The 27,475-nt window shown below is 48.2% G+C and overlaps 7 protein-coding genes across 7 annotated transcripts; 4 read left to right on the top strand and 3 right to left on the bottom strand.

Moving 5' to 3' along the window:
• Positions 1-1,186: 1,186 nt before the first annotated feature.
• farB1 (putative C6 transcription factor (Ctf1B)) lies at positions 1,187-3,947 on the bottom strand (the record flags this gene model as incomplete). The annotated part of the gene is made up of 3 exons (XM_057105598.1): positions 1,187-3,408; positions 3,467-3,630; positions 3,727-3,947. 3 exons carry the CDS (start codon positions 3,945-3,947, stop codon positions 1,187-1,189), a joined length of 2,607 nt encoding a protein of 868 aa, XP_056957047.1.
• A 7,594-nt stretch (positions 3,948-11,541) lies between these two features.
• N7533_008947 (uncharacterized protein) lies at positions 11,542-12,039 on the top strand (the record flags this gene model as incomplete). The annotated part of the gene is made up of 1 exon (XM_057105597.1): positions 11,542-12,039. The coding sequence occupies one exon, from the start codon at positions 11,542-11,544 to the stop codon at positions 12,037-12,039; it is 498 nt and encodes a 165-aa protein (XP_056957046.1).
• Positions 12,040-12,926: 887 nt separating this feature from the next.
• N7533_008946 (ABC transporter substrate-binding protein) lies at positions 12,927-13,853 on the top strand (the record flags this gene model as incomplete). Its single annotated transcript, XM_057105596.1, has 1 exon — positions 12,927-13,853. The coding sequence occupies one exon, from the start codon at positions 12,927-12,929 to the stop codon at positions 13,851-13,853; it is 927 nt and encodes a 308-aa protein (XP_056957045.1).
• A 2,914-nt stretch (positions 13,854-16,767) lies between these two features.
• N7533_008945 (MBL fold metallo-hydrolase) lies at positions 16,768-17,941 on the bottom strand (the record flags this gene model as incomplete). Its single annotated transcript, XM_057105595.1, has 3 exons — positions 16,768-17,078; positions 17,132-17,530; positions 17,593-17,941. The coding sequence occupies 3 exons, from the start codon at positions 17,939-17,941 to the stop codon at positions 16,768-16,770; spliced, it is 1,059 nt and encodes a 352-aa protein (XP_056957044.1).
• Positions 17,942-20,511: 2,570 nt separating this feature from the next.
• On the top strand, positions 20,512-22,212 carry N7533_008944 (C2H2-type zinc finger protein; the record flags this gene model as incomplete). Its single annotated transcript, XM_057105594.1, has 1 exon — positions 20,512-22,212. One exon carries the CDS (start codon positions 20,512-20,514, stop codon positions 22,210-22,212), a length of 1,701 nt encoding a protein of 566 aa, XP_056957043.1.
• A 912-nt stretch (positions 22,213-23,124) lies between these two features.
• On the bottom strand, positions 23,125-25,910 carry N7533_008943 (snoRNA-binding rRNA-processing protein NOP14; the record flags this gene model as incomplete). Its single annotated transcript, XM_057105593.1, has 2 exons — positions 23,125-25,560; positions 25,623-25,910. 2 exons carry the CDS (start codon positions 25,908-25,910, stop codon positions 23,125-23,127), a joined length of 2,724 nt encoding a protein of 907 aa, XP_056957042.1.
• Positions 25,911-26,063: 153 nt separating this feature from the next.
• Positions 26,064-27,303, top strand: N7533_008942 (uncharacterized protein; the record flags this gene model as incomplete). Its single annotated transcript, XM_057105592.1, has 5 exons — positions 26,064-26,106; positions 26,155-26,274; positions 26,334-26,394; positions 26,452-26,588; positions 26,645-27,303. 5 exons carry the CDS (start codon positions 26,064-26,066, stop codon positions 27,301-27,303), a joined length of 1,020 nt encoding a protein of 339 aa, XP_056957041.1.
• Between the last annotated feature and the right edge of the window lie 172 nt (positions 27,304-27,475).

The raw sequence follows: 27,475 nt of genomic DNA, 5'->3' as shown, positions 1-27,475 counted from the left end.
TCTACGAAGTCTATGTTTATGTTTATGCTTGTGTCTATGTTTCTACGTGTTATGAAGTCTGAGTCCTGGTTTGAGATTGAGAATGTGAAATAATTCTATTCTTATTGTTTGAATATATCAATTGTCCAGTGAATTCAAGTTTGCTGTGGATGCCTAGGTAGTAGAGCTGCCAGTGTACCAAAATACCAGCCCTGGAGGTCGCCTCCTTGCCGATCAAAACCACCATGATCAGCACTATCCACAGGTATGGTATACATACATACAGAGACCCGATGACGAAACTGACCTCGTGCTCCCTAAAAGATCAACTAGTGTAAACTAATCCACACTAACCTAGTGATCGCCCATGCAAGATGACATTACCAACAGTCACAAGTGAAAGGCAGTGCAGCACAGTGCGGTGTGCAACAGAATAGATGCATGTGATACCGATGCTACCCATCGGAGTCGGAGGATCGGTCTGAACCGAACCGAACCCCGACCGGCGACGCCGGGAATCCAGTCCAGGATCGGAGAATTAATTAAAAGCTAAATTATAGTTAAGGGGGTTCTGAAGAAAGACCCCGGGTGGACCCAAACGTGCCAGTGTAGATGAAAGGAGACTACTAGTAGTTATGTACATAGTCGGTGCGGGACAGAGCTGGATATGTAATATCTTCAAAAACGCATACGTAGGGGGGTAAGATACCAGTAGCTTGGACACTTACACTCGTTAGTCACTTGTGCTACTGTTCTAGAATACTGTGTACGGCATTAAAGGTATAGAAAATCTCAATAAAAGTCAGTTAATTGAGTATAAACCGTTATTCACATGGGCTCATGCTTTTGGGAATCCAAATCCAGATCCATCTATCGATAATATGGACGTTTGTCGTGGTGGTCATCAGAGCGGAAGAAACGAAAAGGGAATAAAAAAGGGCAAGAGGAAATAGAAAATGAAAAGAAATGAAAAGAAATGAAAAGAAATGAAAAGAAAAGAAAAGAAACCCGTCCCAAAACACCAATTGTGCCCTTTCTTTCGAATCTTCAGGCTCCGTATTGCAAACAGTGATTAATAAAAGGGGTAAAAGAAACGTAATATGTCCCCGCTAATTCCCAAAAGCATAAGCATAGCATAAGCATAAGCTGGAGATAAACTTGAATACACTGGCATGAAAGTACAAAACACCGTGACGGCAGCATGTGTTTATTCATCCAGGTTCATCCCAAGATCCGTGTCAAGATCGGCCGTCAGGCCCGGCCGCGCTTGAGCCTCGGCCGAGGTAGCACCCACATGGTGATGATCGGCACGAGACTCGGTCATCGCGAAATCAATTGCTTTGGGATCAGTGTCGAAACCCATCATATTGGCATTATCGATGTGGAAGTCGAAGCCGGATTTTTCCTGTGGCGGGGGCGGGGCGGCGTTCTCTTCTGCGAAGTAGTCGTTGCCCGCGTCTTCGAAGTTGATTAGGGCGTCGAAGTCGTTTTGCGTTACTTCGGCGTCGTTGGCCAGGTCCATCAGCTCGGTGAGGCTGAGGTCAGCATTCAGATCGGGGATCGCGAATGCATCGTGGTGGTGGGGGTTATATTTTGTGTTGAGGTTTTGCGTGCTGCCGTTTTCGCTGCCGTCGGACTGGGGTGGTGTTGAGGCGAAAAGGTCGCCGACTCCGGCGGCGGCGGCTCGCCCGCCTGCGGGGGCCGCCTTGGGGTAGGTCAGATCGGGAATTTTCTGGGCGAGGGAGTCTGGAGGTGGTGTAAGGGTGTGGCTGCGCATGAGGGCATCGAAGGGGTCGTTACTGGTGGATTGCTGCTTCTGGGAGCGGGAGCGGGAGGAGGATTGGACGTCTTGTGGTGCGACGGTGAGTTGGATGCCGGCTTTGCGGATGGCGGCTTCGAGGAATGAGGTGGCGAAGTCGGCGGAGGCGTAGATCTCGCGGAGGCGTTGCAGGATGCGCATGCATTGGTAGAAGCGTTGGAGACTAGTCATTCGTACGCCGGGGTCGCTGGATTTGATATCTAGGAGGTGAATGATCACTGCGGGAAGCAAGACAGTCACGCCCGTCGTTGGGTAGTACCGAGTGAGGTCCAGGATATGGAGATCTTGGGCGATATTGGTGATTTCCACTGCGGCGAATCGCACCTTGTTGCGAGATAGTTCTTGCAATTCGGCGTCCATTGATGGAAATGGGATGGCGGGGAGGACCTGTGGGCGATGCAGGGCGCTGGATGTGGTGAGGTAGACCATCTTCAAGAGAGCACGATGCGAGTGAAGCACCTCCTGGGCCTCGGAGAGCTTCGCGCCTCCCGACGGCGTATATTGGGTTTCCACCGGGAGATTGGCCCGCCAATTCTCCAGTTCCTGGTCGCAATGACGCACCTCGAAGCTCTCAGCAGTTGATTTCTTCGGTACCAGCATCATAGTAGTCTCCATAGTGCCGCCGAATTTGTGGCTGAGAACGGAGTACTGTGCGGAGAGCACATGGCTCACACCGAGACAAAGTTTCGCCTTCTCGATAAACATAAGTGCCAGCTCACGCTGGTAGCTCACATTCTGCAAAATCTCCGAGTCTCCCACCATCTGAACAATTTCAGGCGAGAAGGACTGGAATTCGAAGTCGTCCAGAGTCAACATGGGGACATCACAGTCGTCATCTTTCACGCGCATGGGTCGTCGCATGCCCAAGGCAATCAATCGGTCGCGAGTATACGTGCTCCACCAGATGCGTTTCCACATCCGCTGGCGCCGAAGATCCATCCGCGAGTTTCCGGGATCACGGTGGAGACCAATAGTGTGGGCCAGAGACAGACTGACGCCCATCCAATGCCAGGTGTCCTTCTGGTCATCAGGGGTTTCATACCAGTATGTCATCAAGAGAAGTGACTGCACCAGAGAGATGCGGTCGACCTCGTAGTCAAAGTCGTACAACAGCCGAGCCCGCTGGAAGAAAATTTTCCTCGCGGTTTTGCGAGTCTGGTATCCGGCTGCCTGTAGATGCTTCATATCCACAAATGCCATTCCAGCAAACATGACAGCCTGGAAAAGAAGAAGACTGATGCGGTGGATGCCATCGTTTTGCACAATGGTTTGCAGGAATTCTTCGAGATCCAGAAGAGGCATATATGTATGAACATAATGGATATATGCCTTGATCAACTCATTTCTCAGAGTCACGTCGGGGATCGAGAGAGCACCTTTGGCGGCTAGATAGTCGATATCTTCTTTTTGTAGTCGAGCGGGAAGACCTCGGATGTAGTCCGGCAAGAAGCCGCTGGCGGTGGCACGTGGGCTGCCAAAGTTGGGATCAAGCAGTTGTTGGATTTGCAGAGTAGCGTTTGCTAGAGGCATTGTCGAGGGAACAGCTGGATTGGAAGCCATGCGACGACGATAGCTATCATCGGAACCGATGCGAGTTGCCTGCGATTGATCTGCCATGCATTGTTAGCGGTAGATCGTTGTCAGCCATTGGTAGCTTTTCCAACATACAGAGCAGATGCGGCATATGCTGGCCATGCTCAGCATCGACAGAGGCCTGCGAAGGAGACGTGGGAGCCATATCAGGCATTCCCATGTCGAATCGGTGCAGTGGATTTTCCTCCGCCTCGGGGGATTCGGACGGAGCTGCATTGTCAACTTCGACACGCGACTTTCTGCACGCAAGATTCTACCGTTAGTATTTTATTCGGACAGGCAATAAAAGACCATTGTGTTTTGTAGTTTTTTTTTTTTCTGCAGCTAAGACGAACTTTCTTCGTTTGCTTTCCGTGACAACGCACTCGACTTGATCCAGTCGGCAGTTGGTACACGGAGAGCCATTTTCTACCACATCGCAGCGGACTTTGCGGGCACGACAACAGCAACAGGCTTTGGAAGCTCTGCGTTTCACAGGGCGGTTGGCGGATAGACCGGCAGCGGATGCCTTTCGTTTTCCAGACTCTTCAGTCATTGTTGCGGTGGCGCTACTCATGATGTGTGTGCGGGGGGCGAATGGAGGGACATTCGAATCGAAGAATCGAAGAAACAAGACGAAATCAGCGACAAGAAAAAAAAGGCATAAGATGCCACAAGGGCGAGAAGAGTGGAGAGGGTCAAGGAACTACAAGAAAACCGGGGGAGGCGCGCGCTGATGGGGGGCACATGCATTTTAAGTATGAGTCGCAAGACCGACTTTCAATGGGTTGTCTTTCCCCCCCCAGGTCCCACTTGACGAACTCCAGTTGGGGGCAGACCCAGCCAAATTAAACCCCCCCAAATCCAGTGGTGGTCATTCGTCCAACTGGGGCCGTCTTCCCCACACGAGAGGCATTTGCACACTCTTTGTGACTAAAACGTTAGTTCACCCACTAAACTCGTTGGGGGGTGGCAGCACTGCGTCACTGGCCTCGAATTAGGGTTAGCCTGGTTATCGGCCCGGTCACGTTATGCCATTCATAGAGCATAGAATTCATAGAGCATGAATGGAGGCCCGAATATTATTATATTCTATATGTACCATGGTGTAGACTAATTCACTCTATTCTCATCTTTTTTTTTTTTCAAATTATCCTAGTATATGATGTACAGTATTTGTAGTTCTTGCAAAACAAGAAATCCCCTGAGTCTGAATTTTCTGAAGTGGATCCCCCCCGTCAAGGAAATGCGACCGGATCCGGTACGGTATTATATTACATACCGTACCGATGGTGGCTACTGTCGGCTATATGGAACAGACAACGAAGCTAGTTCAATGATAATCCTATTATGGTGAAACTGTTGGGATTCTCCTTTTATCTTCTTGTATTCAATCTTCATAATAACATCCAGCCTTCAAAATTCACACAAAGGAGAAAGAAATTCATACCATCCACAGAAGAAAAAAAAACCTATATCCACTAGCAAAATTCTCCGAAATACGCCGACCCTTCAAGGTCCCGCGGCACTGTAGCCACCGGACCGCTGGTCTTGAGGGAAGATCGTAGCCGCTAGTCAGGTCTGGGGCGGATGAGGGACTATTTCGAAGGAGGAGAGTAGCGGTCCGGCCAGGCTGGAGCATTCTACGGGTGTCTCCAGTCGCCGATGGCGGAGAAGAAGCGGGCCCCCAGGTGGAGGTGTCTCTTACAGGCTTACCTATTTCAGAAACCCTGGAGAATGACTTGATCTACGCCGACCTAGTATTCCGTTGATCTGCTGTACACTCCACTGACTGCGGGAATAAAACCGTCAAAGCATTGATGGTTGGTTATGATCGCTGGTGCATGATGGTTACATTGATTGTCTTGCAGATACAGAGCTCTTTACAGAATAGAGGACATAGAGTGAAAAACTCTGGTTTCTGTACAACAAGAAATCCCCGTCAGTGGCTATACTGTATGTACATGTGTACTTGATACAAATATTGAGAAATATAATAATCTAATTGGAACTAAATCTTCAATTTCTAATAAGATTCATCCAGGTTTTCCTCAATCAATGTCGATTATTCCATTATTAAGAGCGGGTCTAGCCCAATGCAACCGGCGGCACGACTGTCTCACCCCCAGACACGAACGCCAATGCCAACGGCCTCGACGGAACCCAGAAACTCCCCACGGAGTCCAGAATTCTCATCTTACCCCTGATAGGCCCAAGTGGCAAACCGAAGCTGCCGAGGATCGGAGAGAAACTCTCACTTGGAAACTTAAAGAGCCGTGCGGTCCGACGGTCCAGGATTACTTCCATAAGCCTAGGCACATTCCTGTGAGATGCCTAGGTAGAACCCAGCTGGTTCGACCACCGGCTTTTCGACATAATTTCCGACCATTTCGGAATGTGAGCTTGTTTGATGTCCAATACCTGTGCATAATTTGCATGACTCGAGAGAAGTGCCGATTGTCGGATATTGCGGATAGCAGGCATTTACGGTTCAGCTGTGCTCTGTGCATAGTTGTAGTTCCAGAGGATCATGAATATCAAGGAGAAAAAAAAGGGCTGTAATCGATATGTAATTCTTTTAAAAAAAAATCAATGAAAATCATACCTCGTCTGGATAGATCCACCTAAGAGGCTCATCCAGAGCCACGCACCATGATATTTCCAGTGGAAGTGCCCCCCCTTAACGACCTGAATCCAAAACTAGAAATGACGAAATTCATTATGGGGAAACCAACGTGAGCCACAATCGGGGGTTTGCGGGGACTGCTAACTTTGTCGAGGGCTGAGACTGGAACCCAGAGTCCACTCAGGCCAGCTTCGCTGGAGAATTCAGATACTCACGCGCTCCAAAGCGGATCCGGTGGCCCCAATCAAGAACCTGGGATAGGTCAGGGCCCGAATCCTGCCACCGGCTCAGTTCGTATTGTATTTAAGTCCAGGAGTACTCCGTGTCGCTATATCCGGACGGAATCAAGGGACTGAAACAAAGCGGATGTGTAATCACTTATCTAGGCGCATTGTGTGGCGGCGACATTTGGGCTTGCCTTGTGACTACAGTCCTGCAGACGTTGCGGGATTAATTATCGCTGCCTTACACTTGCAGCAGGATCACGTAAAGTCAAAGTAATCTATGGAGTAAAGGTGTCAGAGCCCTGCAGGAGCTGGCGCTACGGATGTACCAATCTGCCTCGCGCAGGAGCCGAGCCGGGAGCTTAGGCCAACGCAACACTTGCCGAGATGGCCTCCCGATCAACGCGAGGCTAGCAAGGGCTGTGTTGAGCGGTGACTGTTCAAACATTCCTGCAAGGAGTGTTGCCCACAATTATTGGAATTATCGGACTGCCGTGTTCTCCGCGAAATCTACGGAGTATTGACGGGGGGGTTCTCGATTATGTATTTTGATTCCACGCGATTCGGACACGATAAAGTCCGGAGTACCTAGGTAGGTACCCAGTGCGATGACATGCAGCCAGAGCCACGGTATTGAAACCTTGGCAGCGAAAGGACTGCGTAGGGCGGCAGGATTGGAATGCGGAGTGTTCCACCCTCGGTCATCACGCCGGTTGTTGGTAGAGGACTACAGTCCGAGCCCAGCTAAGAACAAATCAACAGTGTCACAGCAATTTTCTTGTGGCTTGCAAAGCTGGAGGGGGAAGACACCACCCCTCCCCCCACGTCCGGAGGAATGCCGACAAATTGATATCTGATATTTGACCTCTCAGGGTGGCAGGAAATGGCCGACTGGTGGTTGCACCCCTCGCTAGATGCCCAAAGAGTCTCCGGAAGCGGGCTGCCACGAGGAGGGGAAGGTCGATCGAGCAGCTAGAAGAGGGGGCGGAAATAGTGGATAATTCGTCATAGCGTAATGCCCCTCTCAACCGACCAAGTACAGTTGCGTTTGCAGTTGCGTTTGCGCAATCTTCAAACTCGCGTGACTCCAGAAATCAAAAAGATAAAAAAAAAAAAGAGTTTCCTTGGATCCGGGGCCGGGCGAAGGGGAATCGGTCCCGATTAGGCACAACCCTCCGAGGATTCGGCACCCCGGATGATCTGGCAATTTGCCATCTCTGCTGGGGCAAACCCGGGGTTGGTTCTTGTATGTCTGGGTACGTATGCGGGGTTTATTCGGGCTTCAACCGGAATGACTCGCCTGGTGGCTATGTAGTGGCGGGCGGTTGTGACTAGATGTGATTGGACTGCATTGTTTTGCTGGGCCTCGTAGCACATTATAATCGACACCTGAGGCTGTATGCAAATCTTGGCATGTCATCTAATGGTGTTGAATCATCGTGCATGAGGCATTTGGTATGACGCGGGATTTTACCATCCTGAGAAACCTTTGGTATGGAAGTACTAGTATCGAAGAAGGATGTCGCAGCACCATCAATGTCACCTTCAAATTGTCATCAATAGAATGATAGTCGTAATTGAGAACTTCAAGTTGAAATACTACTAGTAGTACTAGCCCCCCCCCCCTTGCTCCAACTTGAAGGCTCCTATAGTATACATGCTCACTGGCAGCAGCTTGAGGACTATTAGTAATGTATGACACTTCCCCTACTACTACCAAGGATTCAATTTCAAGTTAGTCTTAAAATAATTTCTTATACCCAGGTACTACTAGTAGGTATCGTCGCGAGTTTCATCCATCCTCTTGCACTGGCATCCATATTGCCCTCATGTCGCATCTGGTTCAACCTGCCATAAAACCCAGTTGGCACCGTTATTCAGCACGGATTGTTCAATGCACGCGGGCACCGTGACCTTTATTGAGTATATAAGGTCTGTTACTACACTTGATTGGTAGATATCGGTATCTCAAATAATAGCGACAAGTCAAGTTTAGGCCGGGGACTGACACGGTTGTCAAGGTTACTAAGACAGTCATCCATCATATTCAATGAGGACTAACCTTGGAGCTGCCAGTTCCTGATGAAGTGGGCGTAAACGAATTTTTTCTCCAACCGCCTACCCCCTCAGCTCTCCTCTTAATTTTTATTGGTGATTCAAACCTTTATATTCCAGATCTCATTCAAGTTGGAAGCCATCTAGCTCAAAGGGCTCCAGGTGAAAAACTTGCGTAGGGGATCTTCATAGTAAGGTTATCATCAGCTTCCGTCTTCGAAATGCCTATAGCTGACCCATTTGATCCTGTACTACTGGTAACAGGAGGACCATCCGAATGATGGCACATAGGTGACAGGTAATTGCTTGAACTTATAGTTAATAACTACAGGCGAGACGTCGAATTTTAGAGACAGGTTTGTTGGAACTGAGGCATCATTGATAGAATTTTTAGGTCACAATTTCCATTGGAGCTTTAGATGGGATTCTGATTACCTGGAGGAGCAACGGATTGGTTCAAGTTGATGAGTGTATTCGAAACAATACAAGATTCGAAGCCCAATACTAGACGTGGAATTGTTGACCTTAAGAGTTTTTCTGAAACAAAAATAAGTTTAATCTGGCATATTTCAAAAAAAAATAAAAAAAAATCCCCAAGCTGATTAGAAAAGAAATCATGGATGTTTGACTATCGTGTAAGCCGGGCCTATGCAGTGATTTAAAATGGCGAGAAGCGAGTGGTATAAGAGAATATAGATAAGCTGGCAATTTAGTCTATTACCTACTACTAGGAGTACCTAGGTAGGTAATGACGTGATTATGCACATCTGCGCAACCTTGGAACTTGAAGCAACTTCCAAGGTTGAAGACTTGGGAGCTTAGAAATGTACCTAGGTAGAAATTTGAAGTAACCTCAGATGCGTGCGGTCTGCCCACTACTAGGTATTATATACTACTAGTACCTGCCAGGGATGAACAATCCTCTCTATCCCACTTCGGTTTTTCCCTTTTATTGTGAGGTCTTTTTCAAGCTGGGTATCATTAGAGCTACTGGTATACGAACACCGAAGTAGCCTCATCCCGAGGTCTACAGATCATCGCGTTCCAGATATGCAGCCAAAATCACCCAGCGTCTAACAGTAAGAACCACCTTTTTCTTTTCGAAAGCATCTGGCCTCACGCGAATTATAGGTTAATAATCATGGCGACAAATGCAATGGGAGTTTCGGGGTCGCGGATTTCCGAACATCTGATCAACTGCTATATCACCGGGGGTGAACAGCAATTTGCGCGCTGAGCGAGACATCATGGGTACTCTTATCGCTCCTCAATTCTTATGATGTCTTGAGAAAGTGAAGGGATTCTCGATAATACTGGCTTGCTTTGCTTTAGCCTTACGCTTGTTGAAAAAAAAAAACCGCCGCTACCTCTATCCCAGTAGCCTGATAAAGCAACAGCTTAACATTGTGGGAAGAGTGGCCAGTGAATAAAACGTCATCTAGGTGAAAAATGGCTAGATCTGGAGTATTTCTTGGTTTGAGCGATAGCAGCTGGTGGAATCGGGGGCACTTTTGTTTGATGATATTCGTTGAGTCGAGAAGGACACTGGAGTTTGAATGGGAGGATCGATCGTTGGGGTGGGATACACATCGATCTGCTGATGTACTCGGAGTCTCCATGACACACCAGACTATACAATTGAGGCATTTATGTAGTAGATGCATGAAACCTAGAAAGCGTCTGATATGGAGTGAAATTCAAGGATGGACTATCCTTTCTATAAAAGGATAAAGGACGATAGATCAAAGTGAAAAAAGCCACCTCAGCAATAGAGTTGGTCTACAGAGTAATTTTCTGAATAAAAGTGGATCGCTATGTCCAGCAGACCTAGTCATGGCTCAGTCTTAGCCGGGAGTAGGAAGACTGATGACCGTCCGAAGGATGATAGTTTCGGCCCCCATTGCCCTAAAAAGGGGCATCGTGGCAGATTACCGTGCCAAGATCGCAAATCTTTGGCTATAATCAGAAGAATTGGCCTATGCATTGTATCTATTAGCCTCACCACTACTAGAAAAACGCGGAGATGCCGCAGTGGTAATAGTACTACTATTAGTACAAGGGCAGTAGAGCTATAAAGAAATCCAGGTCCCTACGAGTAGCAATTTGTTCGATCTACATATGTCAAGTCGAAATTGTGACGAACGGAACTTTTTCAAATTCACTACTGCCCAGATCTATGGGAATTGATAATTTGAAATCAAACCAAGCAGACATCCGCTTGCCGACTTTTGATGTCATTTTTGAGCTTGTGTTGCCCCAAATTATCCATGGCATGTGTGCTACTAGTGCTTATTCTTCAGCGCCCCATTTGGAGTCTTACGGGCGCTAAGTCGGTTATGTCAATCGATTGTGCAGATCCTACGTCATCACCATCCGTATACTAGTGGTAGTCATTGATGGATATCGTTTTGCAAATTTGGTGATTAAAACTGTCAAGAACTATTGAATTGAGCCATGAGGGGATTGCAGCTCAGGAGAGGACATCACGGGATAAGTCTACGAAGAAACCCTCCTAGAATATTATCCCACTTTATTCAGCACGGGACCGGGGCAAACAGTTTACAGCCCCAAGATGGGTCAGTGATCTACATCTCCATTTCCTGGATGTCACTGACCAAGTCGTATCTAAACTCTTGGCATCCTTGAATCCCGCCTTGGATCTGCGACTTTTTATCCATATCAGTTTCGTCACAGTCAGACTCCGAGTCATTGGGATTAATTTGCAATACTCGACCCCATTCGGAGTAATCTTGCCCTTTTTTTGGTGGAGCTATCAGAAGTCCCTGACAGGTCGTATGCGTATCCTCTCCTAGCTTTGGCTGGCATTCGAAAATCCATTCTGGTGAATGGAAATGCCCTCTATTACTGCGAATTATTTTTGAATATAAGTATGGGAAATCATTGACCATATATTGAAAAGCTACAGAATTATTGAAGTCTTTGTCCATTTTGATTCGAGTCAGTGTCACGATGAGAAAGCGAATTTGGAAGGTACTAAGATGTGGATCCTTCCTCAATGATCCATTCCTTCGAACTCTGTATCTTGTTCTAAGGGTTTCATATCTCCACTACTCCTACTACACTCCAAGAAAGTACGGAGGGCCTCGCTCAAGTAAAAAGGCGCAAGTTTCTTGGCGTCAGAATTTGGGGGCACAATTTATCTTGACGAGATATAAAAGGCACTCGAGGAGCTGCCTCAAGGACAACACAAGTCCTCAATCCCATTCCATCAACAACTTGAAATCCTCAACTCCACAATCAAAATCATGGCTCCTCTCCGCACTTTCCTCTATATGCTGGCAGCCGCCGCACCCATCTACGCCGAGCACCTCAGGGTCGTCTGGTCGGCTGGTGATTTCTCTACCATTTCCGGCCCGTCCGGTGGCAGCCAGAGCGGCCACCACTCCGGGTTCGCAATCATCAACGACGCTGGTGATGCAATTTACGACCAGGGCTTCCCTGACGACCACTCGCCCTGCTACAATACCGGTGATGGCCGCACTTTCACTATCGAGGGCGACTGTTGGGCCTCTCCTCGCAAGTTCCACTGCAAGGCTGACTTTGCTGGTCATCCTGACAGCTGTGCCGTTCAAGATGGCGATGGCAATGAGCTTGGCTCTGGAGAAGGAAAGTCAGACACCACATTCATTGGCATTGCCATTGCACAAGACGCCAGCTGCGTTGTTGAGTTCGAGTCCGACGATACCGATACCGCTTGCCCCAAGGACGATGGCAACGGCCCTCTTCACGTCACTTCCGGTTAATCTCATGAGCCAATGAGTTCCAAGGTTCGGAGGAGACTATTGTTAAACATGTCAAATGTTTGAGTTCTCTTTGTTAGATAGGTACTACCTGCCCAGGTAGTCATACCAGCATTACTGTATATACTCAGCTTTGGATGAATGGCAATTGAGCACTATACAGGTACTAGTAGTACCTAGGTATTCAAGTTTTTATTGTAATTTGAACATCCATGGATATCAAGTGCTACCGGTACCTAGCATGTACTAGTAAGCCTTAGGTTGTGCGTATTGGACCTTTATTTGTCACGGTCTTCCAAGGTTTGTAGAAGTTACTAGTAGTGCTTACTAGTATGGTATTTGTTACTTTGGTGTATCAGTAGCCTTTAAGTTGAGCTAAAAATGAGACAAATTTATCATATATTAGTAGCTTACATCAGAGTTACGACCGAGCAATGCCTTCAAGTTTTAATCAGACAGAACTAAGACGTTGGACTATGTTGATGCCTTGATGCCTCAGGCATGTAAGAATCCCTTGCTTTGTCGTTCGTAAACATTTACCACATTCTTGGTTCCGACCTTCCGTGAAGCGAAAGGCCAACTACTAACCAGTCCAAGTGTTTCCCCCTTTGCGAAGATATCTGGATCATTTGAGTCACAGGAAGGGGAATTTTGCCCCGCAAGAGAGCCATCGGGACCCATCGGGGTTCTCCGAAAATCGTTGAAAATCGGCCTCGCAGGGTTCGATGATCTCAAATCCTTTTCCAACACTCATGCCAGCAATTTAAAGAGTTCATTCCGCATATCCTTATTTTATTTTATTTACAGCGCCAAAGCTCCTTATATACCACTTTTCATTTACGCACTCTGATCCGATACATCACAAGATAGAATGCTGGAAGAGGCTAAGCATGCAACCCTTCCACATTACCGCTACTGGCTATAGTCTCAATTATCTCCCAGAGTACATTGCCCTTCGACATGGCTTCTTCCGAGAACAGGGACTCGATGTAACGGTTCACATCCCAACACCTTGGGACGGCGTACTTGACGCGCTCGCCGATGGTTCCGCTACAATGTGCCTTGGAGGAATCTGGGTGCCGTCCATGTACCGCGAAAGGGTACAGAATTACACTGTCTTTACGCAGATTGCGAGTCGGGCACCTCTCGCCTTGATTCGACGTGCCAGTGATAAAAGCTTCAACCTATCCGAAGTGACTGGGCGTACTGTCCTGATAAATTCGGGTGGTGGGGGCAGTTTTGGCCTTTTCTTCAAGATGTTGCTCCGTGAGAACGGAATTGATGCGAAATCAGTCGACTACATCCAGGATTTGAATGGTGAAATGCTGGGCAATCTATTCCAAGGCGGCATGGGCGACTATTTTGTCACTGATAACCTCTCTGCCCTGGCCATGGTCACCCGCAACCCTGATTTGAGTATTGCCATGCAGATGGTCACTCAAGGCGACGTCCCATGGAGCGTGTATTATCGGGAAACTGCCACAATCACACCAGAGATATTAAATGCTCAGAAGCGGTTTTGCATTGCTCTTCAGAAGGGCATAGACTGGGTCCTTCTGCACGACGCAGAATCATTCCAAGATGAGCTCTCCGAACTTTTCCCCAGTGTTCCAATTGATGTCGTTGTCTCTGTTACCAACGACTTCCGCCACAATGGCATGTGGGTGACCACTTCTGTGCCTCGCGACGGTTACGATCGCTGGCAATTAGGACTGCGCGATGCGCGCCTAGTCAAGGAGCCAATTGTTTATGAGGACCTTGTTGACAACACACCTTCAGCCGCTGCGCTGACTATAGCGAAAGCTTCAACAAAATAGAATTTTACGGCGTGGAGGCGGCACAATTGTGATACTGGTTGCAAAAAAAAAGTCCAAGTTGGTTCGAGTTTCAAACAGGCTCTTACATACCAGTTAGTTAACTAGTAGTAATCCAGTTACCTACTAGTAGTGAAGTGGGGGCTACTTGTTCCAAGGTTGGCATCGCGCTCTTCGACGCAAAGGTCGATTTATCTGAGGAAGCAATTCGAAAAAACCTTGGAAGCCCATGGAGCCCGAGGTATTTTTCAAAGATTTAGATTCTCGAACAAAGCAATTCCATAGTAAATTGTATGAAGCTGGTCTTCCATGATAACTTTAGTCATCACCACGCTCAGGCCCCCCCAGGCCTATTACCACGAACTCCTCCCCGCTACTGAGTACATTACACACCACATGCTGATCAGGGTATGGAATTTACGCATTGCTGGAACCTTCTGGAGGCAAACAAAAAATACAAACAGCGGGACCAGCTCCTCTTCTCAAATTTGAGTGAAAAGCGTATCTCACACCCTGGGCTTCCATTCAGGTTTGAGGCTCAACAAGGCCCGTTCCGCGTCGTCACTCCCTCCCCTGTCTCTCCGATTATACTACCTTCCACACAATCTTCTGCACCCATGTCCTAGAACTACCTACGCGCACGCACAAAAAGTTCGGAACAGAACTTCCTCGAAATATGACTACCACTACTTCTAGAAAGCCTTCCACAAGCTGCGGGAATTGCCGAGCCGTGAAGCGACGGGTATGTGTGAATTATGACAGGATCTCTCACTGGCGTCGCATCATCAGCGTCGCATCATCGGAATAATCCAAATTATTTCTGACTCAGAATAGTGCGATAAGAAGCGTCCTCATTGTGGACAGTGTGTCCGCTTGTGCCAGGAATGTCCTGGATACAGAGATAACTGGGAACTCATCTTTCGCGATCAGACCAAGCACACTATACAACGTACCAAGCAGGTCAACATGATGCATACAAACCAGCCTGGTCACAGCCCCCCCTATGACCTCGCAATCTCAAGATAAAATACAACGGACAGCCCTATCGCAGGCTGTTCCCTCTGGGACAATGGTCAGCAGCCAAGTCTTCTCTTCCTATCTTGGTGATTATTTCCCCCGCAATGTTAAACCAAATTGCGTGATCAATTTGTCATATCCTATTATATCGACCATCTATTTGCTGCCTCAAAAGAGCATGATGCTTCAAAAAGCCATTTCTGCACTTTCATGCGTATTCCTTGGCAAGCTTCATGGAGATAAGCCTGTTCTACAATATGGGGTTTCGCTTTATAATGAGGCAATCCATGAGATGTCAAAGACGATCAGTCGCAGGCATTATAGTACTGACCTAGTTTATACATGCATAATCTTCGAACAAATCGAGGTGAGAAATACATGCTTGCTGTTTAATTATGTAACGTTCACTTATGAAGATACAGTCTCATTACTGCCCAGACTCGCTTGATAAATTGCACGCACATATAGATGGACTGAGCGCAATTATGAGACTATACAAACCTAAAAAGAATGACGCTCCTCTCATAGCTTTGATCTATGGTCAACATCAAAAGTTCAGAGTGGTAAGTGAACCCCTCTGGCAAATCAGCATGTCTATGACTCGGATGTACAGATAGTCTAATTAACTATATGTGCATCTAGCTTCTCTCAAGACTTATGCATCTCTCCGAGCCAACAATTCAGTGGCTCAAAGAGCCCGGTGAAGGGTTGCTATATGAACTGATCCAGCTCCTTACAGACATGTCATGTCTTGTTGCTGCTATCGATAATGTGGATAAATCTCTTGACCCCCAAGCCCGTCAATCGCTGCTAGATGATTGCCTGGTATTGGAAAGACGTCTTCTGAAATTCTATACTGAGATGAGTGGAGATGGTCACACTTACGGAGAGCCTCCTACATATAGCCGCGGAGAACTTAAAACAGGCCTTCGTGCTACAGATGACCTATTTGGTCCTGCTTACAGGTTCCTTTCAGTTGGCGAAGCAAACTTACACATTTTCCTGTGGACTTCCCTCTCTCTTCTATACCCAATCATCTATCAAGCTTATACTCTAATAGAGACTGCTGATATGCCAAAATGTTTTCGTTTTAACGGTCAATCCCCCCGGCATGCGGCACATCAACTTTCCGCTATCAACGTTAGCAGAGCAATCAGATGTCTTCCTTACTGTACGCAAGAGGGCCTCAACCTGTGGGCTCTCTACTGTTGCATCTTCCCAGCAATTCAGGCAACACGGGTGTTCAGTCAAACTAGAGATTGGGAACGATTTCTTTGGGCGTCAGAGTTTTTCCAGTATATTGCGCTTTCAGGGTTCGACTTTGCTGCTCGGTATCATGAGCTTTGTTGTCTTTATTGGTTCAAACCCTCAGCGTATGGTGCTAGTAGCTCCTGGAGACTCCCAGCTCCTAACGGGCTAACCAAAGAGCACTATGGATCTACTCATGGCTGTATAATAAGCAGTAGATCTACCACGGCGCAATGAGTTAGGTCCACGGTTATACAAATGGATAAAATATTCACTTTGTTTATGCAGCAGTTGTATGATAATATCAAATAGCATCGCGATATGCCCATCGGATCCACACCTTTCAGGATGGGTCAGACCGACGAGCCATCGAAACAGTCTTCACAAATGACCCGCTTCTCGTTGCGCAAAGCTTCATGGATCGACATCAACAGGGAATCAAGAGCTCCAGACACAAAAATTGCTAACTGGCAGGAAAAAGGTAGCGGTCTGCTCGCTGTTCCCGGCGAGGTGGCTATCTCCGTATGGCGAACGATGATGGCCTCTAGAGGTAAGGGTATTGAAAGACATGTACGCATAGGCTCAGAATCGGCACACGCAAGCTCAGCGGTTAGGGGTCAATCTTGATGCGGCGGAAGACACCTCATCATACCTACCGAGGCAATACCACCGAGAAATCCGTGGCGCCAAGTGTGGTCTGTCCCACGATTTGGCGCTTCCGGATAGAATCCATAGCCTCCTTGCTCGCCTTAAATTCTTCAAAATACTCTCCATTGCCCTGAAACTCAAGACCTCCGTCCTTCCTCGTGTAGCTGTCCCGTGGATGCCCGGACATGTCCGACAAAGCCTTGCGCTTGACCTGGCCGGTCACGACTTGATAGAGGAATGTGTCTACCTCGGCCAGGAAGTCGGCGGCGTCTATACTTGGGGTGATGTGACTGCATGAGATTTTTGCGCATTGTTCTGTTCTTGTCAGCCTCTTGGATTACGGCGTGTGTGTGGATGTTCAATCTTACCAGTCTCCGCATTGAATCGTCTGACGAGCTGCCTCATTTTGCCGACCGACTCGCCGTACCTGATGACGCTTTGTGTCTCAAAGAAAAAGATGGGAGCGTACTGGTACATAGAGTCGCCGACAAAAAGTACTCTCTCGCATGAGTCCCATATGGCAACTTCGTCGGGCGTGTGGCCGGGCGTGTGGTACACCGTGAGGCCAAGACCATGCCCAGCATTGTCAGCAACCTGATGGCCATCCCTGCACCAATTGGTGATTGTGTAATCTGGCGTTTTGATATTGAGTTTGTCACAGAGAGACGTGCTTGGTAATCGGGTTGGACTGAGATAGTCTTTGTCATAGTCGCTGGCCCAGACGGTACTGCCCTCCGTCTCGACAAATTGCTCGATACCACCTGGCACTGTTAACAAGAGTACAACTTGAATATGTTCAAAAGGTCCAAACGCTAAGTATGACACTCACTTATATGATCATAGTGGCAATGTGTGCAAATAACAAGATACTCTCTTTCCCCACCAGGGTTGAGAGGAGCTTCGCCATTGTCTTTCACGGGAAACGTCTCGAGGAAACGACGCAGCGACCTGAGCTCAACGCTGGAATCGCGCGCCGCACCACCACACCCAGTATCAATGAGCACAAAGACAGAGGGGTACACCTTCGCGTATATTATAGGAATTTCGAGGAACTTGTCGTCCTCGACGATCTGGAATGTGGTGCCATTGAGCCTGCTGGCGCTGAAGCATGTTGAGCCGGGCCGAGTGGGCTCAGGCGACGGGCTGGCCGCTTTTCTGGGAATCTTGCCGATACACATTTCAAAAGATGTAGCAGTATTCTCGGAGCATCAGAAGCTAAAGCGAAATCGCTGTCTATGAGTCGTATTTGCAAGGGTTGCGTATTGGTTGCCGAGGCAGAGCATGAACCCGGCAGAACAGCAAGGTTATGGTGGAAAGCAGACCCCGAAAGCTGAAAGAGACCAACTGAACGGTGGCCCGAAACAAAGGAAACGAGAGAAAGGATTGCTGACCAAGTGCGAGGCCTGGCAAGGAAGTTAATTAGAGCGTCCCGCCACCCACTTGTTTGATTTATCATTTGTTCCTGACTGCTCCACCGCACCCCCGCGAATACATCCTGAACCTTATTTTCTTCCTCGGACTGACCTGTCTTGGCTTAGGGCTGTGGGGTTATACCTGAAGGGCATATGCAAGGCTTTTTTCTCTCATTGCTTCAATGTCCAGACTTGTAGTGGCTTTGGCCCTGGTCGAACTTGAGTATGTTGTTACCAATGATCGTGCTTTTCGGAATTCTGTGCTTCTGCCCCGCTTCGATTTTCCACATGGCGATTGACCCTTTTTCTGATCCTACCTAGACATGCTCTCTACGCTAGGCTCTTCCCGCGCTTCAGTATTGACCGAAGTCGGAAAGTACGCTTGCTATCAGATATTCATCCACCGTAGTTGTCCCCCATCCGTACGTGAAATTGCAATACAAAAGTCCCATTAAATGGATGGCTCGATGATTTACTAGTACCGAAAGACTGGTGAGCCGAGGTCTCGAATAATTGGTAGATACTTACATCTCCGCACACAACATAGATTCAGATTTGGGCTCCTCTCCATCATTAAGGATTATAAGCCTTATAAACTTGCAACGCTCCCTCAATACTTTGTATCAAACCAAACAAAACTGTTAAAGCAATGGCGACCCAGAGTGGATACCACTGGCTAACATCACGCCTATCTTTCCACCATTGTGCAAAGGTGGAGGGCCGAGATTCATCGAATTCAATTTTGAGTTCAATGAGCCTGTCGTGCCAATATTTGTAGTGTTTGATCTGCCTTTCCGCTTTTCCGCAGCGCAGTAACTTCCCGTCTAGCTCCTCCGGTCCGTGCAGCCTTTTAAGCCTTTTGAACCACTTTTTTGTCCTTTTATCGCCTTGTGGAAATAAAAGAGCCAGGGTTCCCAAGGTCTCGTCAACAAGGTTAGTTGGAAACATTTGATCTCTGTAAAAAATCACCACATAAATTAGAGGTGTTGCTGTACCAAAGTAGCTGTTATACTCACTCTCTATGGGATTCCAAAAAGGATGCGTGGTGGAAAATCTCGACCCTCCTGTCAATAATTCGAAGATGGTCGTAAAGGTTCGAGGTAGGTACTACCTGGAATCCTGCAATCTGATCAATATTGCAGATCTTAAACTCCACACCCAGTTTGATTCCATCGTCCTCGATATAACAAGCCTCGGGGAAATTTGCCCGCATGAAGTCCTGCAACAAACCATCATTCCAGATTAACCGTTCTCTTCCATAATAGGCATTCGCAAGTCTTCCAACATCAATCATATAGAGAACACGGACTGTCAGGTCTATAGATGCATTGATAGCCTTATCTGAAAGTGGGTCGCTGGTCCATTCACATTGCTGTATGAAATTCCTCACCTCGGACCATGAGTCTCCCTTTTGTATACAAGCAGCCACTTCCACGAGATGCTCATGTGTCCTCATTTCAATACTGCTTTCACGGGACTCCACTGCTCTTCTGCACTGTTCGCTGTAATATTGCAAATATGGACGAAAAGATCGCTTCGGGTATCTGTCAACGATGCCCCATAGATGGGAAACTATTTTCTCTTGAAGGAGCGAGGACATTGGCGATTCAACAAATGAAACATCTAGCGAGACTGGATTTGCGGGCGGAGGTAGGTTTTGTAAGTGAGGCATTTTTAGGGGCTTTCGTTGTATCGAAAGTTCCCTGCCCTAGTGAGCTGACCTGTCGACACTCTTATAACTACACTATTCATCAGGCGGTGTGACGAGAGCGACGTTGCATGCGTTGGCAGCACAGCCTCTAACGCCACGTATTCTCGAGTCTTACTGGACTTGCTATTGTGGCTATGTGGTTGAGATTGAAATCGGGGCTTCGTATTTGCGGTTCCCTCTTCGCAGAAAGTTTCCCTGACCTTTCACGACATGCTTCTTCCTTCATGGGTATTCTTGCTAGGTCGATTGCAGAACACCGAATGAACGTTGATTTTCCCTGGATCGGTGCTATCTGAATACGATTATATATCTGGTGGGCTCAATTTTCATCCGAGCCTTTTACAAAGCCATCATGGTATTTTCGGGGCGCCGTCCTTCGTTTCCGTTTTTCAGTAGATCGAAGCCCAATTGGCCTGATCCACAAAATTCCATTGGAAAACACTGCGGCATGAAAGGCGACTATCATTGTTGGGAGGCCGAGGGGCCTGCTAAACAATGTCTCGAGGGAATCAATAAACAAATTCTGGAAGTACTCGATAACTCTGTTGTGGGCCCAGTCCCAAGTCCTGTTCTGTTCGATATGTTCATGATCGGGAGAGCGCCCGACACCGCACTTCCTCACATAATGTTCTCATGCATCTACGAAGAGCCTCGAAAAGCAGCTTTTGAAGCAATCAAACAGTCCAATATTCTCACTCATTGCCCGAACGGAATACTCCTCGGTCATTGGAAATATCCTCCCCACCTCAAGAACGTGGAACTTCTGATGCTCACCTCCTCGCGATCCTTGGGCTACCAGATCAACATCGAAACTGGGCCTACTTCCTCCTCGAGTGGCAGAACTCCCTTTCCAATGCTCAACACCAACTCACTCCCTGGTCGCGACTCTAAATCCCCGATTCCAATGAATCTACGACCCAGGAGTTTAAGCAAGGTAGACCATGGGCAACAAACGGTGAACTCTGCCCAGGCGTTGCAGCTGGTGCTGCGAAAGACCTATACGACCCCTGAGCATCCTCGTATGGCAACCATTGGGGCCAGGGTCATGATATCTGGCAAAAGCTTCTACTTTGTGCCAGCACATATAACCTATCCAGAAGAATACATTCGAACCGCATCCAATTCAGCGACTGATTCGCAGTCTGATGATGACGAATACTTTTTTGAAGGTTTTGATGGGGCGAACGAAGGCCCACCAGATACTCATGAGGCAGATTTTATGAGCCGGTACAGCTTGACTCCTGGCACAAGCAGCCAAGAGGCAGAGTGGGGTATGAGTCAAGCCGACGCAGCATCAGAATCCCAATCTGATCGTCTCACACCCCGGTCAAAAGACAATAGAGAAATGGATGTTAGCCATCGCCAGCCAATTCAGAACGTCTCCACCCTCGGTACTCGCGAGTCACCTTCACTGGTTCATTCTTTTCGATTGCGGGTGGGAATGTCCTATCTTAAATCAGAAACATTGGATTACTCATTGATAGAGATTGAAAATATCGACGAGTCTTTGTTAAAACTCCCTGTTTTCTCTCTTCAAAACATCGCTCGTCTGAATTCTAACTCAGTCGATGTCGTCTCAGCAACGGGCTCAGGGAATATTCTTACTGGTGTTTTGTCCAATCGGCGCTCTTTTATTCGACTTCCGAGCGCTAAAAAGTACAGCGATGCTCTTCAGGTTCAATTTAAAGGCTCCCTTCAGCAAAGCGACTCGGGCTCGCTGGTTCAAGACGCAACAACAGGAATGATATATGGTCACATCGCTGCAGGGGACACAGAATCCCAAACTGCAATTATCATTCCAGCTTTCGATGTTTTCGGCGACATGGTGGAAAAGTCCAAGCAGGGTCTCATTTCACCGCTGCCGGAATCATATGACGTATCAGAGTTCTCGATATTGCGCTCATCATCCTTTATTCCGAAAGAAAATCGAAGTTTTGGTCCTGAATCGATGGCTATTGACAGTGATCCGAGCATTGCAACCTATATTCCTCCTCTTACCGACCCGAAGGTCTCATCGAGCCCAACATTCCAACATGGGTACTCGCAACATGAAATTGGATCATTTCCCAGTCTGAATTCGGGCTTTCAGAATCTGAAGACCCCACCATCCAGTGTAGATCCAAGTATTCAATCCACCGAAAGCCAGAGTATCACATGTGGGTGGGCGGGCTGTGCATACACGGGGAGTTTCGCTTCGAAATCTACCTTATGGCGACATATCCAAACAAAGCATGTTTCGCCGTCCGAGCACAAGTGCAGAACCTGCGGCAGAGCTTTTGGTCGTAAGGACAAACTGCTCGACCATTTAAGGACGATGCACTCCTAGGGCGAATAAACTCAGGATATGGTAAGCAGCAATAGCAGCTTAACAGTCGCCGGACTCAGCTAAAAGATCAGGATGCAGGAAAACACTCAAGACTTTTGATTTGATTCATAAGCGACGAACACAGCCCTATATCGGAAGCTTGAAATGCAACGAAGGGCCCATGGCCCATCAACTAGCCCTCATGTATCGAAACTGGGATGCGAAAAAGATTCTTCAATCACCTAGTAGAACAAACGAGGGCGAATTTCAATGCCATTGTGTGATCAACAGCCAGGTTGTTCAAATCAAAACCATGACTCAAGTATTCGGCGAGCACTCTATAGTATAGTCAAACTTGAAATTGTTGCGAAAGCTTGGTCACTCGATAGTAGCTGCTTTGGTTGAAAGACTGCCCATCATGTTACATACCCGTGGTCGGGCATGTCCGAGTCGCGTTGCTTCAAGTTTGCATGATGTTGTCGATTTTGTACTACCTAGGTACTCCCACCTGGGCAGATACTAGGTACTCCGAGTCCTGTACTCATATCATTCGCGAAATGCTCAAGGGCTTTCGCAAAGATACCTTGGTATCCATGGATCCTTCAAGTTTGAGCAAGAGGCTATCACTTGCCAGGTGCCTAGGTGTGCAAATGGCGACAACGGGGTAATGAAGAGGATTGGCAACCTTGGAACCCGTAGACTACGAATGCATGGTAAGAAATGCACAACGTCCAATGGAAAGAATTGATACAGATGATGTGCGATAGATTTCGACTTTTAATTCCCAACCATGCACCAGCCCAAGGGCAAAACAAAGAGAGTATATACCTATCCAGAACATGTGCAAAGAAAACAAGACATATGCATAAGCATCCACCGAGGTAGCCTGGCAGAAAGAGTGAGATAAAAATAGACTCCGGGCTAAAGAAAAGATTAGCGCTTGCCCTGGCGAAGCCTCTTCTCCTTCTCGTAATTGTTCGCCGCGCGACCCTCCTCGCTCTGGATCTCGGCAATGAGCTTCCTGTACTTCTTCTCGTACTCGGAATCGCGCTCCTTCTTCTCGCGCAGCTTCTCGCGTGCAACGAAGCTGGCATCCTTGCGCAGCTCGCGCATGGCACCCTTCTTCTCGCGCTTGTACTCCTTCTTGAGGCGGTTGGTCTCGGCACGCTCGCGGTCCGGGTCGTAGTGCTTGTCTGGGTTGAAGTTCTCCTCGAACTTGGGGATGGCGGATTTGATAGCTAGCGGCTTGTGGTCGTGGAGGAAGAGTGGGCGGCGGGTGAGATGGGCTTGGCTCAGGTGCGCGTTGATCTTATCCAGAGCCGATTTGACGGGCAAGACCTTGTTCTTGAAAGATTTGGAGATATGCTGGAGTACAACCTGCGCCGGGGTGAAAATTTCGGTGAAGGCAGACTTCTCGGACCAGATGTCCGAAGAGGAACCAAGAAGAGAGGCGAATGTGGTGATAAGAGACATCTTAAGTTCTTCCTCGGTCTTGGAATCGACAGGCGACTTGATGACATCGTCAAATTGCAGCTTTCGCGAGGAGTTCCTCTTGGAGGATTCCAGGCGGAGGTGCTCTGCGATCTTTCGAGGGGGAAAAGCTCTAAGCTCGGCGGCCATTTCTGTAGGAGCCAGATTGCAGAGGGCATTCAACACGTAGTTGATGAATTCCGGCATGTATCTCTTTGAGATAGCCTGGTACTGAACAATCAAGCTTGCAGCGAAGGCACCGCTTGCCAGATCAGTCAAGTCCTCGACGTTGCATTGACCCAAGTATCGTGCAATGCACAGATGAGCAGGGGTGGAAACAGCGTGGAAGTGATCCGAGGTAGGGAAGATTGTCGAGATGCCGGACAGAACGACGAGGTCACCGGGGATGAGATTGAGGGGACGAACCTTCGATATCTCACGAAGGCGCGCACGGAACGCCGTTGCCACATTAATGGCGTGGGTCTTGGCTAAGGAATGGATGTGACGCAAAATATTCTCGATGACAGCGAAGGAGGGCTCCTCTGTCTCGTCGGCCATATAAGCGATATGCTCCACGAGGATCTCAGCGAATCTGCCGAGTTTATCCTTATTGCCGGGCTTGAGACGCGGGTGGTGCAGAGCACGAATACGCTGAACAACTGTCGGGACATCCTGAGCTGGCACATTTTGGATAATTTCAAGGAAACTATCGTGATCGGCCGGGCAAGGGTATGTGAAAGCCAATTTACCAGTGGCGGATTGAGTGATCCCCACAGCTGTCTCAGTTGTTGATGTTGGGAGGGTCATTCCATTGATGAGCTCGTCCTCCTGCTCGGCCACATCGGGCTCGTCATCTTCTGAAAGCTCCTCTTCCTCCACATCGCTGCCATCCAAAGATAGACTGACATTTGACCTTGTCTCAACAAGGTCGTCGTCGATGACAAAGTCATCCTCATCTTCGACGCCCATATCGGCGGGACGTGGCACAGTCGAAGAGGTTGGAAGACCAAAAGCCATCGCATCATCCTCTTCCTCCTCCGACTCATCTCCTGCGAAGAAAGAATCCTTATCGTCGTCTGCCATATCTTCATCATCACTGACGTTCTCTCCACGCATTCGCTTGAGTCGATCATCCTCCAATTTCTTCAGTCGTTCGGCTTCCTCCTCGGCTTTTTCTTCAACGGTCTTCGTACGATCCGTAGGTGCGGACCGCTTGTCAAAGGTCAATTGCTTGAGTCGTTGGTCGTATTGCTTTTCTGTGTCCTGCTGCTCCGGTGCTTGCATCATAGCCGCGCGCTCTGGGTTCATAGCTGCCAGGTCCTGCTGGGCAGGTTCATCTTGCTTGGGCGGAGCCTTCATACCGCGTAGGGCCTCGAATAGGTCAGGAAGTTCCTTGTCCAGTTCATCTCGTAGATCATCGTCATCTTCCTTGGCTTGTTGACGCTCGTGCTTGTGGAATTTAGATTTGGCAATAACCTCCTTCATAACCTCGGCCTTGGACTTCTTGCGTTCGGGGTTACCCTCGCCCTCAGCTCCAAAATCAATAAAGTCCTCATCTTCCTCTTCCTCTTCCTCTCCATCTTCAGGGAGGGCTCGTTTCCGTTTCCGCGATCCTTCGTCGTCGGATTCTCCACCGCCCAGGCCTTCGGCATCGAAATCGTCGAGAGTCTTCCCGTCAAGGGTCAATGATTGACCCATGTGAGTGAGTTTGAAATCTTCCTCCTCATCTTCAAGGTTGAACATCGATTCCTTGCGCATCTTTTTCTGACTTTCTCTGGCGAATCGTTCGGCGGCTCGTTCTTCGGGGGTCATGGTGGGATCATTTTCACCGAAACGGCGATCGACTAATCCGCCGGTCTTGTGGCGATCATGCATCTCCTTCAGTAGTGTGGCACGGCGCTGTTTTTGACGGTTAGCTAAGAACAAGACCAGCGCGGAAAGTCTCTTGATATGCAACCCACCCTTTCCTCGCCCAGAGATTTGGTAACACCTGGACGATACCCCTTCGCGGTTGTTGAGGGGCCATCGCGAGTCGTCGCTTCGAATTTGCTTCTGTTGCTAGGAGCCTTGATCTCGAAAGGGTTGAATCGGTCTCGAATTGCTTGCAGAGCGGCATTGCGCTGGTTCCGATTTTGCGCTGAGGCACCGGTCTTCGCGTTCTCGCGCTTTTGCTTCTTAGACTGCTGGGGGCGGATGACCCCGCTATCCCGAAGCGAAGCCTTCAGCTGCTTCAATTGCGAAGGCGGCATTGTTGTCTGGCTGGACTTTGCGGAGTGGGTTCTTTTTTTTTCGTTGCTTCACGATTAAGAAAAAAAATGGCTCCACTGAGGCGGTGATGATTCTGCCGGATATCGAGTGCATCTCCGCAATCTCCAATTATCAACCCACTTACACTACACATCATGGCTCCTTTCTCAGGGGATGGCGTGCTGTGGCTATGCCTAGGTGAGAAATACTGGGTCTTTCTTTGAAAGCTGAAGCTAAATTTACTAGGCATATCGCTTTTCTTCGCCGTACGTGGGATCGCCACGGACTTGCGCCAAGTCGTTGATCTCACCGAGATCAAGCATATTGAACGAGAAGACAAGATCATCAGTGAGGGTACAGAGGAAGGTGAGTGCTATATATACTCAAATCAAACCCCTAACTACATTTATTAACAAACTGTCAAGTCCTTAAGCTAGATACCCTCTTGAAGCTTTCCGAAAGCACGAGCCATGACCTCCGAGCCGCGTATGACAGACAACCCCATCAAGCCAATTCGACAAATCACGGACTAACATTCGACAGAGCGTTGCGTATTATTTCAGAGCGATCCACTAAAGGGGGAACGCGTGACTTGTTATTAGAGGATCTGGCATCCAAGGACAAGCTCCGACAAGGCAGATCATTAACTGCACTCCACTTTCTGGTCTCGAACAGAGCGTGTATGTCCGGCATAACTATAAAATTTCTGGATCGGCTGCTTACCTACTGTCGATAGTATCTCGAACTTCTGTTTGCACCCGACTCCGAGATATCCAGACATACACAGCCCTGGTCAATTGTCTTTGCAATTTTCTGGACGAGCATACCGAGCAAACGTCTACCACAAGCTCGCCCATCCTCCCTAAGACAAGGCCCGTGGGTGAGAAGAAAGCACTTGCTATCTTGAACATTCTACTGCCTGAAAATCTCCATGCTGCGATCGAGGCTGGCATTGTCAGTCGCTGGCTTTGCAAATACCCATTTCCCTGTGCGCTGCGCGAACCTTCACGTCGACAGGACGTCGCTATCCTCATGAAAGCATGGTGGTCAGATGACGCAGTCATGAGTTCCATATTTGGAACATTGACTTCACATCCAGATGGTATCAAGCAGCTCCGCAAACATGGTCTTATGGGCAGCATGATTGAGGAGAATGACCAGGATGATGATGAGGATAATGAGGATGGCGACGATGACGATGCAGACAGCGATGTATGGATGGTAGATGGAGACGACACAGCTGGAGCATACCCAGAATCCTCGCCGAGAAGGCATCGAGAAAGCAACGCTGCAGAACAAGCACTTCGTCGACGGCGGAGGGAAGCGATGGTATTGAGTGAAGGAGGACACCCACTCGGCAGAGATGATATCATTCAGAGACCAGTCCAAGATTGATACCGCAAATTTTGCTACATTTTTCAGCCAATGGAAGCCTGCAAGTAGACAGGCCATGGCTTTTTACTTTTGAAACTCGACTACATGTCTATGATACCCCATCCCAGATTAGGAAATATGATTGATTGATGTTTGAAACTCGTTGTGGTATCTGACATCTCTAGAAAAAAAA

The sequence above is a fragment of the Penicillium manginii genome (genome assembly GCF_028828005.1).
Source record: "Penicillium manginii strain IBT 31320 chromosome Unknown utg000006l:1.0-4164085.0:1.0-4166146.0, whole genome shotgun sequence".
Taxonomy (NCBI): Eukaryota; Fungi; Ascomycota; class Eurotiomycetes; order Eurotiales; family Aspergillaceae; genus Penicillium; species Penicillium manginii.
The sequence above is the reverse complement of the archived record's forward strand: the minus strand, read 5'-3'. Positions and strand labels throughout refer to the sequence as shown.